This window comes from Castor canadensis, chromosome 13 (assembly GCF_047511655.1).
Source record: "Castor canadensis chromosome 13, mCasCan1.hap1v2, whole genome shotgun sequence".
NCBI classification, from domain to species: Eukaryota; Metazoa; Chordata; class Mammalia; order Rodentia; family Castoridae; genus Castor; species Castor canadensis.
In genome coordinates this window covers 11,727,945-11,742,538 of record NC_133398.1, presented here as the reverse complement: position 1 = coordinate 11,742,538, position 14,594 = coordinate 11,727,945, and the positions used below count along the sequence as shown (strand labels likewise).

Genomic DNA, 14,594 nt, shown 5'->3' with positions numbered 1-14,594 from the left:
GAATAAAGAGAGAAGGGCATCTCAGAGAGCTTCAGACCTTGTCCAAAGCCACACAATCTCAGCATTCAAGCCTACCTCAGTTGATTTCCCAAATCCATGTTGTGAATGACAGTACAGAAATGCTCACTAAATCACACAAGTGCAACCCAGAAAGGCTTCTGGGCTTCTGTCCCTTAAAGTGGGTCTTCATGCTGCTTGTGCCTTCCTTTCAGTGTCAGTGAAGCAGGAACATCCTCACCCCTTGACAGCTGTGCTGATGGGGGAACAGGATGGTCCATTGTCTCATGTGGCTAGAACTGCAGTCTGACAACTGTCACAGATGAAGTCATCAAAATCCTCCCTTACCCCAGCCCTCTAACTCCCACATGTGGTGGGGAAGGAGAGGAGAGAGAGCCACAGAGCACCTGACATTCATCCAGAGAGCAGCTATCCAATGGATGTTGGGCATGTGCACCAAGGACTCAAAACAGACATCTGGTTCAGCCTGTACATCTGCGTTGGAAAGGGCTGGGACACCAGTTTGTGGGGTACTCTGGTCACAGCTGACCCCTGGTGCTTAGCCAGGAGTGGTAGAATGAGTAGCCCTCACCTAATGGTCCTGGCGGGTTTTCCACTCTAAGACCCTGAGAAAGTCATTATGCCTCAGCTTGGCCAAAGTCTGAACATACAAGAGAAAACAACCATACTGATGGTCAACGTGTGACCCACACCCCATATTTTTCCATGGTATTTCTCTTTAAAACACATGGATGGGCCTCTCTCCATCCCACTCCATTCCCAGGTGTTGGTGGGTCTATCGCACTTTGTCTTGCTTTCCATCCTTCCTTGGCACTGTTTGTGGGAAGGTTTGGCAGGGACAGTACCTGTCTCCATTTGAGCTGGCTCCATATTCTTGAGGCGTAGCCTCCATCTTCTGGAAGGTACATACAATGTATTTCCAAACCAAGCCCTGGTGGAATGAGACCTCTGCTGCCAGACTTTGGCTTCCTTTGTGAGGCAGAGGTGTTTGGATCAAAGCTTGAAATTTCATTGGCTAGAAATATGGCTTGCCCTGAGATTTGCTCAGATGCTGCACACATGGCACAATGCCACCCTGGGCTACATAACAGCTATGACCTGTGAGTCACTGAACTGATTCAGAAAAAGAAGACAGAAGCCCAGAAAATGCAAGTTCAAGTTCATGCCACACAGCGAGGGAAGCTGAAAAACCCACTTTCCGGTTTCCTTGTGCCAGGCAGGAGAGGCCACACTCCCAAGGTTTAGTGAGGCCAGGGAAGAAGGGCTCAAGCAGTGTTAGGTGGGGAAGGCATGACCACCGGCTACTCACGGGCCTCCAGCGCTGGATCTTGGGAGGCGGCGGCCGAGTGGGATGGAGTCTTTGTGGCTGCATTAAAGTGGAGACTTACAATATCAGTAACACTGAGTAGTTCCATGAATTTCCACACATGGACTGGGGAAAAGCATCCAGTCACCCAGGCCAGAGCCAGAGGTCTCCTACTCCCCTCTCCCCCAGTGTCCATTTTCTGAGGCCTTCCCCTCTGCTAATTTAGTTCTGGCCTCAGCTCTGGCTGGAATCATCATAAAAGGCCCCCTGCTCTGATCTCTGCCATTCTCCACATAGGCCAAGGGGAAACTTCTAAACTGCACTATGACCATACCATACCCAGTTTCAAAATCTCTAATGCCCCTCGTGTGCTTGGGTGACAGATTGTCCTTGACCAGCATTCCAGATCCTCTAAGACCTTGCCCTGTTGTGCCCCACACAAACCTACCATCCCTGAGCAGACCATCAAGTGGCACTGGGCTCTCATGCCTACCTCTTGACAAAGATGACCTATCCCATCCTGAATGGCCTGGCAAATGTGGACATGCCCTTCAAGACCCTCCTAGATACTAATGTCTGGGCCTCCTTGCTACATGGAACTTATTGTGAAGAATCTAACCCTTACCCTCACACTTCTATTGTTTAAAAGTCTGTTTCCTTGAGGGATTCATCCCTGTGCCTGCAGAAGGTTGTTTGGGACTTTGGACTTGGAAAAGAAATAACTGCTCAATAAATGTCTAGTGAACAAATGCAGTTTGCACAGAAAGCTTGACTTTTGAAACCAGGATTTGAATCAAAACCATCAGAGCTCAGATTTCTTAGGTCTCCCTCAAATCTTTTCTCTCCAAAGTCAAGCTTTTGTCCTCTCAACAGTCCAACAGATGCCCTGAACAGGTGTGAGAGATGGGTAGATAGTAAAAAACACACACAAATCTAAGACCATGAACTCCCAGGAAACCCTGAAGGCTTCTAGTTGGTTCCTGCTCATTCAGTCACTTAATTCACAAAGATACACCTCCATTTGACAACAACCGGGCCTGCACTGGCCAACACAGGAGCCAATGGCCACATGTGGCAGCTCCAAGTTAAGATGTACTGAAGATTTCAGAGATTTAGTATTAGAAAACAATGTTAATATATCATTACTAATTTTATATTGATCACATGTTAAAATAATATTTTGGATATATTGGGCTAAATATATTATAAATGACTGTAGTTCCAGCTACTCAGGAGGCAAGAAGCAGAATGATCTAGAGTTCAAGGCCAGCCCTTAAAGTTACCAAGACCCTATCTCAGAAACAAAATACAAATAAAAAGGGCATGACTCAGGTGGTGGAGCATGTGCCTACACAAGGCCCTTAATTCAATCCCAAGTGCCTCCAAAAAAAAAAAAAAAATCAATCCCACCTATTTCTTTTTACTTTTTAAATGCCTTGGTGAAATATTTAAAATTCCACGTGACTCAGGTGTGGTTCATGTTATATTTTTTTGGAAAGCGCTAACTTAGGCTTCACTTGGTGGGATTGATACTTTGGATCTCAAACCTGCCTTGAAACTCATTTTCTGAACCTGACTCCTGGAAGGTTCTCCTGGATTCCTGATGCTCAGCATAGAGACTGTGAAAGCAGCCTGAGGGGAAAGCTGGTGGAGGGACTTAGTGGAGGACTGAGTTCCCTCCTAGCACATGGAGAGCATGTCTGGATGGAAATGAACTGTGGCTTCCCAGATCCCACTGTCATTAGCTGGGCATGATGCCTAGTGACCCTTCTTCAGTTGGCAGCTGGTTAGGGGTTGGGGATGCCACCTAGAGAGATGGGCACAGCTACCAAGTTTCTACCCTTTCGTGACTTACAGGAGGTATGTAAGGCAGAAGGGAACAGAGCCCCCATGTCTCATTGCTCATCAACAAGAGAGAGATGTAGAGGGAGCCCATCCCTCCACGGGAGAACAAACTGGTGCCCTCAGGCCACATGTCCCACTCCCTGGTGCTTCTCTCACGCTTGGTGCTCTACTTCTGGGTGACCATGTTTTCCAGTTCTGGTGTCCTCATTGCGTGTCACCACTGACCTGGGTTACTTCTATCTCTGCTAGATGGCAGTGTGACAGAGTGCTGAGGAGGTGACCTCTGGAGCCAGGACAGAATCCTAGCTGCCCCATCTATTCTCCAGGTTACTCTGGGCCCACATTTATTCTAATACTCACTCTCTCTATCTATGACGCTCTGATGATGGCACTCTCTACCCAAGAGGGCTGTTAGGAAGATTCAGTGAGATAACACAATATCAGTTTCCTGCATGGTGCCACCATTAGCAGGTTTCACCTCCAGCCTCTCCTCCTGCCAAACCATCTGCTATACTTGTTTCCAAAGTGGATTTTAAAAAACCCACGTCCAATCCACCACTAGCCAGCTTAAGCCATCTTAACTGAAGGTTGGTATCTCCCAATGTTTCCACCAAGAAGCATGGCTCTAGGAGATGTGTTGTGTGAAGGGGAAATGGGTCTGGGGAATGCTTTCTGGCTCCTTCTGGAGATTCACAATGTTGTCAGCATAGCAAAGGCTACCATGTCCCAACCAAGCCAGGCAAAAACCTATGAACCTAGAAGACACAGTCTAAGTGTTCAAAGTCCTCCAGAATCTGTCTCCCTCCCATGTGTAGCACATGGGCCATCATTATTTGCTTACTCATTTCTCCATTTATCCCTGGGTCTAACATGGGACTTGGTTCATCACAGGTGCTCAGCAAATGGTCTTTGGCTTAAACTTTCTGGGATATACAGAAACTCAAGGACTGTTAGTTCTCCAGATCCTTAAGTAACTTATTGTCCTGTAACTATTCTAGGGATGTGCTGGTTCTTTCATAATTGAGCTTTAAATGGGGCAGGAAAGCAATCCCTTGGCCACACCCAACCCAGAAGCTGGCAGAGTGTGCTGGGGGTTTAAAGACACCAAGAAGGGTAATGTGTACAGATGTCCTGGCACAACTAGATAGATAAAAATAAAGCCCAACAAAAGCAAGTAAGAACAGGAAACTGCTCAGCCCAGTCTGACATCATGAGTTTTCCCTGTGGGCCGTAAACACTGAGGATCCAGTCATTAGAGGAAGTGGACAGGGACAGGGAGAGGCTGTTGCACTCACTAGTCCCAAGCACAGGTTGATACTGAAATGCAGGACAGGGACACCATTCCAGAGTGGCTGCTAGGAGAAGAAAGGGGAACTCCCGGGAAGGGGAGGTATATGTGTTCAAGACCCTGTGGGGCTGAGGGAAAAAGGAAGGGGCTTGGTAGCACCAATTATTAGGGCACCCTGCCATGGAATGTGCAGGCCCTGTGGCCAGTGGTGAGGCTAGGGAAAAGCCGGGCCCTGGAAGATTAATGGGGATCTTATGGTGGCCACCTGGGAGAGCAGTCTTTCTTAGTTTTGGGATGCTAGAACAGTTAATCTGTGGAAAGCCTTCCTGGTCCCAGGGCAGAGGCTCCAGGCCCAGCTCATTGTGGATAATTTTGGTAAGCCTCAGGCCTTAGTGTCCTTATCTGTGAGTGCAGTCATAAGCCCCATTGTGGAGATGCCAGTGTATTATAGCTCCTCATGGAGGTCCAAGTGCACATTGGACAGGGGGATAGGAGGAAGCCTCTGCTTCCCAGGGGAAGGAGTGGCAGGGCTGCTGGACCATGGCTGCAGTTCCTTAAATATGTTGGAGTGGATGCCAGATGGGAACAAAGAGGGGGTGAGAGTTGAGTACTCTGAGAATTTGGGTAGGAAGAAGGGGTGAAGGGAGAAGACAGGGAAGGGCCAACTCAGAAAAACATATCCTTTCCAGAAAGTAGCCCCAGGGTTTGGGAAACTGCACTTGGGACAAAGTGAACTACAACAGTGTGAGGTGAGGGCCTAAGGAGACTGCAGAGCTGGCCAGTGACAGTCAACACTGTGAGCCTGAGACCATTTTCCTCCCCACAACCTCCCACCCTACTGAAGCTCCCCACAAGCTCTGTGCACCCATAGCCCATGGCTGGCACCAGAGCTTACTCATCAACTACCCAGTCCCAGGGACAGGGAGTGTGTCCTTCTGCTGATAGGGAACAGACAGGGGAGAGGTAAAGTGACCACTCAATACCCCGGTCTGTTAAGGGTCTACACAGTGCTGAGAGCAGAGTGGGGCTCAGATCTCTTGACTTCAAATCCACCTCTTGTTCACTGTGGGAGGTGGGGAAGGCAGACCCAGAAGAGTTTTAACACAGAGCAGAGCAGAAGCACTCTGGGTGCCTTTCTGTAGAAATAACATCATATGTGGCCCTCAACTCCCTGGCTGGATTGACACGTGGCCAGGATTGACAGGTGGCCCTCAACTCCCTGGCTGGATCAACACTGCTGTTTCTTAAGCAAGCTCAAAATGACTGGGCCTTTGGCAGTCTTTGGCTACGAAGAGTTCAGAGGCGCCTAGTACCTCTGAACTGGACTGTGGCAAGGAAGGATGGGGGAAAGAGCACCTGCCTTCCTGAAGGTCACATTTAGAGAGGAAGCTGGTTTACTCTTACAAATGGAAGGCCCTCTTCCATGTGTGCTGATAACTACCTGGAGCTAAGACCTGGGGATTCAGAGGAGACTAAGACACAGTCTTTGTCCTTGAACAATGTATAGGCTAGAGGGATTTGACCTCCACTATGGAAAAAAGTCTTCCTTCAAAGTGAAAGAGTACTTGTGAGCTAAAACCCCAAAAAGTATCTGTTGGTTGGAAAGAGATGGACCCATGTCTTCTTGGCTCTCTTTTCTGGTTGGTCTCAGAAACTGACTCTGCCGTGTGGGTGAGTTACTCAACCTCTCCAAGTCTTGTTGACCCTTCTGGGGCACAAAATAACTCCCAAGTCAGAGCACTGTTATGGATGCCCCATGAGTGCAGCTACAGCCGTAGGAGGCCCTGCCTGGGATATCAAGGATGAAACAGGGCCATCGATCCTACAGTCCCATCAGACTCAGAGGAATTCCTGGAAAAATCCTGGGGACCGGAGGACCTTGGTTTTCCAAGGTGAGGGCTGTCAGTCAGGCTCTGTTGAAGGACCTGGATCTTAATAACAATCTCTTCTATATAAATAAAGGAAAAGAGATACACTTTCCTTTCTAAGCATTTCTGCTTTTATCTTCCCTTTGAGCCTTACATTACCTGGTGAGGCAAGTTAGAGAAAGATTATTTCTATTACAGAGACAAGAAACAGGAGGCCCAGACAGGTTAAGGGACTAGTACGGGGTCACATAGCTAGTAGCAAGAACTAAAACAAGCAGGTATGTTTATTGTACTATGTGTGTCAAAAAAAATCTGAAGTCATCTGGAATCCTTTCTGACATGTTTTTTCTAAGTCCCTTCTGTTGTGCAGAGAAAAGGCTGGCAAGAGAGTGACTAAGGTCTTCCCCTTCCTTCCTTATTTGCACATCTCTTTCTGGTACTTTCCAAAGAAGGCACAGGATTCATTTGCATATTCAACAGACAGTAAATGTACTCTGTATGAGGCACAGGGGCCGACAGGTGAATAGGACTTGGATAGAGGGGTTGTAATGCAGGTGGGACACAGGAATGCAGAGGAAGGGCTCTTCTTCTGGATGGGGGTGACAGGGAGTTCAGGTGCATGGTACAGGAGAGTCACAGTGCTCCAGCAAAAGGGGAGTGAGGTTGAATAAGGATGGGGCAGGCCTGGACTTGGAAGGAGCTGATGGCAGTCAGATAAGAGGCTTTGAATTGTCAGGTTAAGTGTGGGATTTCTTTCACTTTAGTGGGAGGGACATAATCACAGATGCAATAAGAGACGTTGGTGTCCTTGGTATGTAAAATGGATGGGAGGCTGGGTGGGCTGATGGACAACCCCCTTCAGCCATGGAGACCTGTCCAGTCTTCCATTGTCAACTCCTAGCCCTGGCCACACTGGAACTGCTGGCAGCGTGAGCACAGGCGGATGCCTGAAAGTGTGATTGACATGGAGGTCCCAGAGAAGAGAGGAACTCTTTGGCTTTTGCTGGTCTAGCATGGCCCTCGGTGTTTATCTGTCAGCTGTATAGGCCAGGTGAGTATGCTCATTGGATATGAAGCCCACATTTATGAGGACAGCATCTGATTTGCAGTTAATTTGTTGATGCAGCAAAACACATTGTTTCCAAAAGGTCAAGAGGGGAAGCCGTGTTGGAATATCAACTTAATTACCTGGGCAGCATGGAGGAACAGCGCCCTGCACAGGGCTGCAGGGTGGAAAATACTCATCTGCCAGATGCAGACTTAGGGGCAGAGAGTGCAATGAATACAGGAGGGGAGGAAGACCCCTAACGCCCAGGGAGCCAGCCTGTGCATGTTGTGGGCATGGCCAAGGCAATGCCTACCTGCTTGGCACATTTGCTAGCTCAAGGAATCCTCTGCAGGGCATGAGGGCTGCTACCCCAGGTTACAGATGAGGGGAGATGAGGATTTGCCCAGGGTTGCAGACAACAAGTAGACGACAGGATGGATGAGTTCATCTCAAGTTAATTACCAGCCGGGCGGGGGTTCTAAGAATGGGGTAGGAAGCAAGTGGCTACTTAGGAATGGACACTGGGATTTACTCCATCTCTGATGGAGAGTGGCCCTACAACTACCCTGCAACATCCCTGTGAATCAGAATCAGAACCCCCCATTTCACTGCTGGGAACATAGGGCTACCCAGAAGGTGAAACATCAGAGTCAGTGGGGATAGGTCAGATCACAGCTGGGGGTTGATATAGGCAAGGAGGTCGAACAGGACAGATGCTGGAGGCCACAGGGCTCAACCAGCTTTGCTGAAGGCTGAGGGCTGTGTATGCCAAGCTTGGGGTGGGCTGGGGAGGAGAGGCAACCTAACAGAAGGCAGCTCTCCTTGCTGAGGGCCGGAGAAGGGGAGGCACACGGTGCGTGAGTGAGCTTGTCTCCAACGTTGACCCTAAAGAGGACCTCTATCATTTGTGTCTGAATTATTCCTTCCCCACCAGACCCCTCTTGGCTCCAATGAAGGAGGTCCTGGGGTCCTCACTGGCAGCTGGATAGGACCTGGACTTTCTCAGATTGCCCTGGGGAAGTGCACCAACCACTTATGCTGCCTGGGATGGAGAGGGTGAGAGAGAATTCACAATTAAACTCTGTCGCTGTTTAATGAGGGAAGAGTTCACCTGGTTAATTTTCCTGGCTAGTAGCCACATCAATGCTCTGACCTGTGCGTGAAACGGACCTAGCTGGGAAGGGGAAGACAAAGCTTTCTGTGGCTTTACAAAGGGCCTCTGGGCTGGGAGCAAGGCTCTGCTACTCTTTGGGACTGGAAATCTGCTATTATGCAAGGTATGGAAATAAAAGAGGGCTTCTTTTGATATGCCACCAAAAGGGAGTGTATTGAAGTGATATTTTTGTGGAGAGTTTCCTTTGAAATGCCCAACCAGCTCTGTCGGGCATGGCTCTCACCTGTCTCCAACTCCCATCATTATTTCCAGTCCTCTTCACCCACCCTCGACTGAGCTGATCCTGTTTGTTGGGGAGGATCAAATACTTGCCTCTGCTTCAGAGATTCAGCAAAGACAGCCGGAATGGAGTGGACCCTGGTGTCATCTGGCACATACTCTGGGCCTAGGCTACTCAGCAGGGCACCCAGGGAAAGCGGGGGACCCTTGGCCCTAAAGCATTTGCAGATGTAACAAGCTATTGTTTGGTGGGATGCTCCTGCAAAATGCTGCAAGGGAGGGAGTGAGACATGATGGCTGAGGCTAAAGTGTCCATCTGGTGGGTGTCCACTCACACAAGGCAACAAAGAAGGGGCTCCTTCATGGGAAAAGGGTGGGAGGCTGCGAGGGGTCTGCATTCTGGAGTACCTTGATGAGCCAGGTGGTGTTCAGAATCCCCTAGTTGATGCTGAAGATCCAGAGATGGAGGCTCCATGGTGATCCTTTCTACAGAGCGGGAAACCCAAGCCTCTCACGCATGTTCACACTGTACAGTGTGGCTGTCGCTGGGCCTGGCTGCCACCTCCCACTGTCAGACTTGAGTGCACTGTCCATGTGTCCCACATCTTGCTATCTTGAGGCATTACCTTCAAGGGGGCCAAGAGGGCATTGGGGGTGGAAGGTGGCCCTGGAAGATGAGTGCAACACCTGCTGTGGGTCTTGGTGAGCAGTCTCTGGAGAGGGCCACCTCAGGACTCAGGGCTCGCCTTGCAAACAAGGCGCCTGGGAGCCCATTCTCTCCAGCTAGGCCAGCACCCGTTTTGTGGTGCGTGAGTGCTAAGCTGAAAGACGTCTCAGGCTGGTCCTGAAGAGCAGCGCATTCTTCCCCGATGTTGACAGGAGTAGTATTTTGTAGTGGTGCTGGTTAATTTGTAGTGGCATTTGTGGTTTGAAGCCTTGTCAAGATCCCTGATTACTTCCCGTGCAAGGAGCTCGGCTGACGGGGAAGTTCACATGCTGAACAAAAGCAGCCAGGCAGCTGGGAGGGATGGCTGTGTGGCGGCTGGGTGACCCTGGCCGCTTGGGGGACAGCAGTGGGGGGAGGAAGAGGGGCCAGCATGGGGCTGGGGGAGGGGAATCCTTTGTTTTTAGTTGGTGCAGGTGCACAGTCTGAATAGGTGGCATCTCATTGGCGACTGGAGGTCGGGTACCAGATGCGGCTGGTGGCTAGGCAGGAGCAGGGAGCTCTGCTGACCTGACGTGTGCCATTCTTTGCCCAGACAGAAGCAGGAGGCAGGCGCTTTGCTGCTACACAAACTGGAATGGCCATCTGGGAGGCCAACAAGAATGTTTGGGTGGCATTCTGAGGAGGTTGGGATTCATGGTGAGTTGAGAGAAGGGGCATCTAGATTCTGGCAGAGATGGTCTCTTTCTGATACCAACTGTGGCACTTGCTATGTATCAGGCCCCATGTTAGAAGAAATGTGTGTAAGGTTTCTAGTGAGCTCAACAACCAGGAAGGAAGGTGGTATCACCATTTGACAGATGAAGAAACTGAGGCTGCATGGCTCAGTGACTTGTCTAGGCCAAGCCTCACAGCTAACAGGTGGCAGTGCCATGCTCTGAGCCCAGGTATGTCCTCCAGCCCACACACCTCTACCAGACCTATAAACAAGCAGCAAGAGGGCATGCCTCTCCCTTCTGTGTAGCTGTCCCTCTGCCATCCTGGGAGCGGACTGTCTGTGAAATCTGCCCCAACAGTATAGGAAGGCAGCCTCTGCAGTCTCCTGCATTTCCTCAGGCCTTGCTCCATGAGTGTTTGCTTAGTACATAAGGGGAACAGGGCCAGCTCAGCAAAACCAAGACTAATTTATCATTCCTGGAATGATGTCCACTCCAAATAGTCTGCTACCAGGAAATGAAAATAAGTCTTTCCTTGATTCTAAAAACAACCCCCATCCTCGGGAAAGGGAACCTGATGACCCCTTCCAGGCCAGGTAATTCCCACAGCCTCTACCCTGCTTTCCTTACTACCAGCAGCCCAGGGGAGCTGGTTGCATCTCTCTCCTCAGCAGACTGTTCAAGACAGGCCTTGCTCCTATAAGCCTCATCTCCCAGACACCACAAACAGCTCCTTCTTCCCATCCCTACCAAGTACCTGCCCTGTCCCCTATTCCTCTTTTGCTTCTATCCTTCACAATATACGCTGGGCCTGTTTAAGCCCATCTGATGGGTTTCTTCTCATCCCTCAAAACTGTTCCTTTTCCTGAGAAGTCTCCCCTTTCTTCCTGCTCTTAAGAATAGTATACTCCTCTCTCTTCCGTCCCCTAAGAAGGGGAGTCCTCAAGGGTTCACACTGGCACCCCTGGCTCCTGATGTGGTAAAGTGCAAAGTAAACACCTGTCTGGGAATGAGGAGCCAGCATCAAATACTCATCAGACTTTCACTGAGCCTCTGAATAATGCCAGACCAACTCCAACTGGTCATTGTCCCCATCATTTGAGTTACTTTGTCCTCAAGACTGGTGACATTTCTGGATTGCTTTTGATCAGGAAAAATTCTCAACCTGGAGATATCCTAGCATACCAGGCTGAGCCCCGGGCCACCCCTAAAGCAAGAGACTTTTTGAGTGGAATGTAGACGTTGAAGTGAGAGGAAGCTTAGATGTGAAATATCCCGAAATTTCCCCAGTGTGTCTGTTAAAGAAAGACAGTCAGAGTCACTAGACAGAGGGGTGGGCTTTTTTTCTTCCCTGGGAACAAATGGATGGAGAACCTGGTTTAAAATTCCTGGACCCTGGAATACATTTCTATCTGTGTCAAAGTCTACCATCCAGCGCCTCAGCAGAGTTTAAAATCCTAGCTAATAGGTTAACAACTGTTTTTCTTCAGCTTCAAATGAAGAATATCAGAAGGCTGGGGGAATATGCAGCTCTCCAATTTGTACGGACTGCACACAGCTCCCTGCAATGTGTGTTTGACAGGACTGACATTTTGTACCGCTGTGAGATGGGAAAACGTGTGACATTTTTATTCATGGTGGCGTACGCCCTTGTAATGATCAGCTCTGGTCGATGTGCTTACCGCAGCAGCCCCTGAGCCCTCGGAGAACAAACAGGAACCCAAGGTGCCAGCAGTTCGACTGCCTTATTAAACACCGCCAGGATCCTAACGAAGACCAACTGCTGGAAAATCTCACTGTCAAATCCTCAAGGACATTGTCAGCGCACAGCTAACTGCATATATTTTTCATTTAAAATACTGAAATCCAGCACTGTGCCATTACAACCAAGGGGAGGGGCGCCCACTCCAGTGGCCATTCTGTCAGCGGCTTCTTTGGAGCTCCAGATGCCAGAGCCAGATGCCCAGTGGGGTTCAGAGCTCAAAAAGGGGTGGCAGAGCCGGAAATGGCTTTTGGAAAACCCAGCCCTACCTTCAGGGTGAAGGGCTGAAAGTTATAGGGCTCTGGGAAGAGTCACTCAGGAAGTGGACTCACTGGCTCTCTTTGCAAGCCAAAGCGAATCTGCATAATGAGAAAGCCCTCCCCCTCCCCCTCCCAGCCAGCCATCTTCTAGTCGGTGCAACCCATTACATCCTGCACCCTGGTGCTAATCAGCCTTCTGCTTGGCTGCAGACCTTAAGACATCTGCAGGAACACACGGCCACGGTAGGTGTCACACCTTGGCAGCAAAGTTGTGTGTCAGGGTGCCCACCTGCAATCTCCCCACTTGCCTCAATCTGAAGGCCTCAAGGTCAGTGTGCAGGAGGACCTCCTCCCTTCGGTGGTCATTTCTAACAATGATGCACACTGATGGATGGAAGCCAATCACTTGGCAGACCTTCACAGATTCTGTGATTGTTAAACTAGGTGATTTGGTGATGGCTGTATACTAATGTATTGATATATTTATTTTGTAAATATGTATTATTTATACAGTGCCTCTATTTCCATCCTCCAGCCCTAATGCACCAAAACATACTGCTATTTATTTATGGGATCCTGGGTGTAAAAGGCCTAACAAGCTGCGTGCATTTGGTTCTTGCAGGTTTGCAACAAATATAAATGGCTGGCTAAACGAGATGTTCTCCACCCAACAGGAGCATAGGCTTGCATTTTAAGGAACTACCTATAAAGTGGGTTTAACATAATAGGGTGCATCGCCATCGCCAAAACAACCTGGGACAGTGAAGAGCTGGTCATATGAGGAGTGAATGCCACAACAGTCCCCATCTCAGGATGGGAGTGAGGGGTGGAGTATGGGGAGTCAGCTTACGGGACCCAGAGAATAAAAAGGCAGGCTGTAGGGAGAAAACGGGTAAAATACTGGACAGTGAGGGTGAAGGGACCTGCATCTTCCTTCCTCCAGGCAGGCCACTCCTCCCCTCAGCAGAACCTACACCCCGGGCTGACCCTCTACATCCGCACGGACACTCCCTTCATTGCAGGCTGTCCTGCAAATCTCAGTAGAGTGTGTTGTCTGAAAGAGGAGAAATAGAGCCAGTGTCCAGCCTTGTACCATTCTGCGATGAACTTCCCCAGCTCTTGCCTGACTCTTAGCAAGGTCATTAGTAGTCTCCTTGCCTCACCTACTCCTGTCCTTTCCCATGGTGGCCCAGAATAAATGTTCCCAGCTGCCATTCCACTGGATCCTAGTTACCCACCAGCTATGATTTAAGTTCTCCCGAGGCCTGTTGCTGCCCACTTCCATAGTACAACTCTTGGCACTTACGTCTGGCCTCTGGCCCCCACTTGGGCCCCATTTCCCCTGAAACATCACTCCTCTCCTCTGCATATGCCATTCTCTTTACCTGGAACACTGCCCCTCTGGCTGCACTTGACATACAATGTGTCTTTCAAGATCCAGGTGAAATGTCACCTCCTCTGGGAAGCCTCTCAGGTCTCTCTCAGGCATCTTCAGTGCCCACTCTGACCAGTATACCTGTGGCATTAACATTTCTCTTTCCATATGGTTTGTTACCTGTCTCTTCTAGACAATGAATGACATGAAGGCAGGAAATGTATCTCATTCTCCTGTTACTTTGGGGTTGTGGCACCTGGCCAGCCTTGCCATATGTTGAATGAGTGGAGGAGGGAGTTCGTGAGGCTGTAAAAGAGTTCCTCAAAGTTGTGATGGCAAGGAAGTAAGTTCAAGGCCTTGGGATGTCTGACTCCAAGATGGATGGAGGGGGATGCAAGTAAACACTTCTTTTTCCTTTTTTTTTTTTTTGTAGTATTAGGGATTGAACTCAGAGGCTTATGCTTTTCAGGCAAGCACTCTACCACTTGAACCACAGTGCCAGTCCTTTTGCTTTTAGGATTGCTTTTCAGGTAGGGTCTATCTGTGCCACCATACCCAACTTGTTTTTGAAATAGGGTCTTGCTAGCCTTTGCTTGGTCTGGCATTGAAACTCTTGAGTAGCTGATATTACAGGCATTATCCATCACACCCAACCTAAGGAAGACTTCTTGCTAAGTCTTAATGGTGAGGATGATGGAAAGTCTGTGGCAGAGAGTCCTAAGTGGGCATGTTCCTTTTCTCCACCCCATCTCTGCAGAGAGAAAAGTCCTCAGCTCTGGAAAGTCAGTCTCCTTGCCTCCTGTTGACTTCCACTAGACCGCTCAAGGGCCATCTTACCAAGGCCTGACCTGCCGCCATCTGACAGCAAACAGGATTCATTTATAGGGGTTCAGCACTGGGGCAGCCCCCAAGGGGGCGAAAAGGTGTTGTAATTACAGGATCATGTGGCTGATGAGCAGCAATATCCCCAAAATTCAGTTTAAACTGCTTCCAGGCACTGTTTCTCCCCAGTACACTTTGTACTGAAAGTGGGATAAACTCAGCATTTTTG

At 49.4% G+C, this 14,594-nt stretch overlaps 1 protein-coding gene across 7 annotated transcripts in view; it reads right to left on the bottom strand.

Annotated features, from left to right (window-relative positions):
- Dennd1a (DENN domain containing 1A) overlaps positions 1 to 14,594 on the bottom strand; it is a 463,821-nt gene that overhangs the window by 23,414 nt on the left and 425,813 nt on the right. For 3 of the 7 annotated variants that reach the window (XM_074051037.1, XM_074051041.1, XM_074051039.1), the window contains one exon: positions 1,328 to 1,384. The exons of the other annotated variants lie outside the window; for them this stretch is intronic. In XM_074051037.1, coding sequence (XP_073907138.1) covers positions 1,328 to 1,384 — 57 coding nt within the window. The remainder of the gene's footprint in view (positions 1 to 1,327; positions 1,385 to 14,594) is intronic. 7 annotated transcript variants of the gene reach the window in all.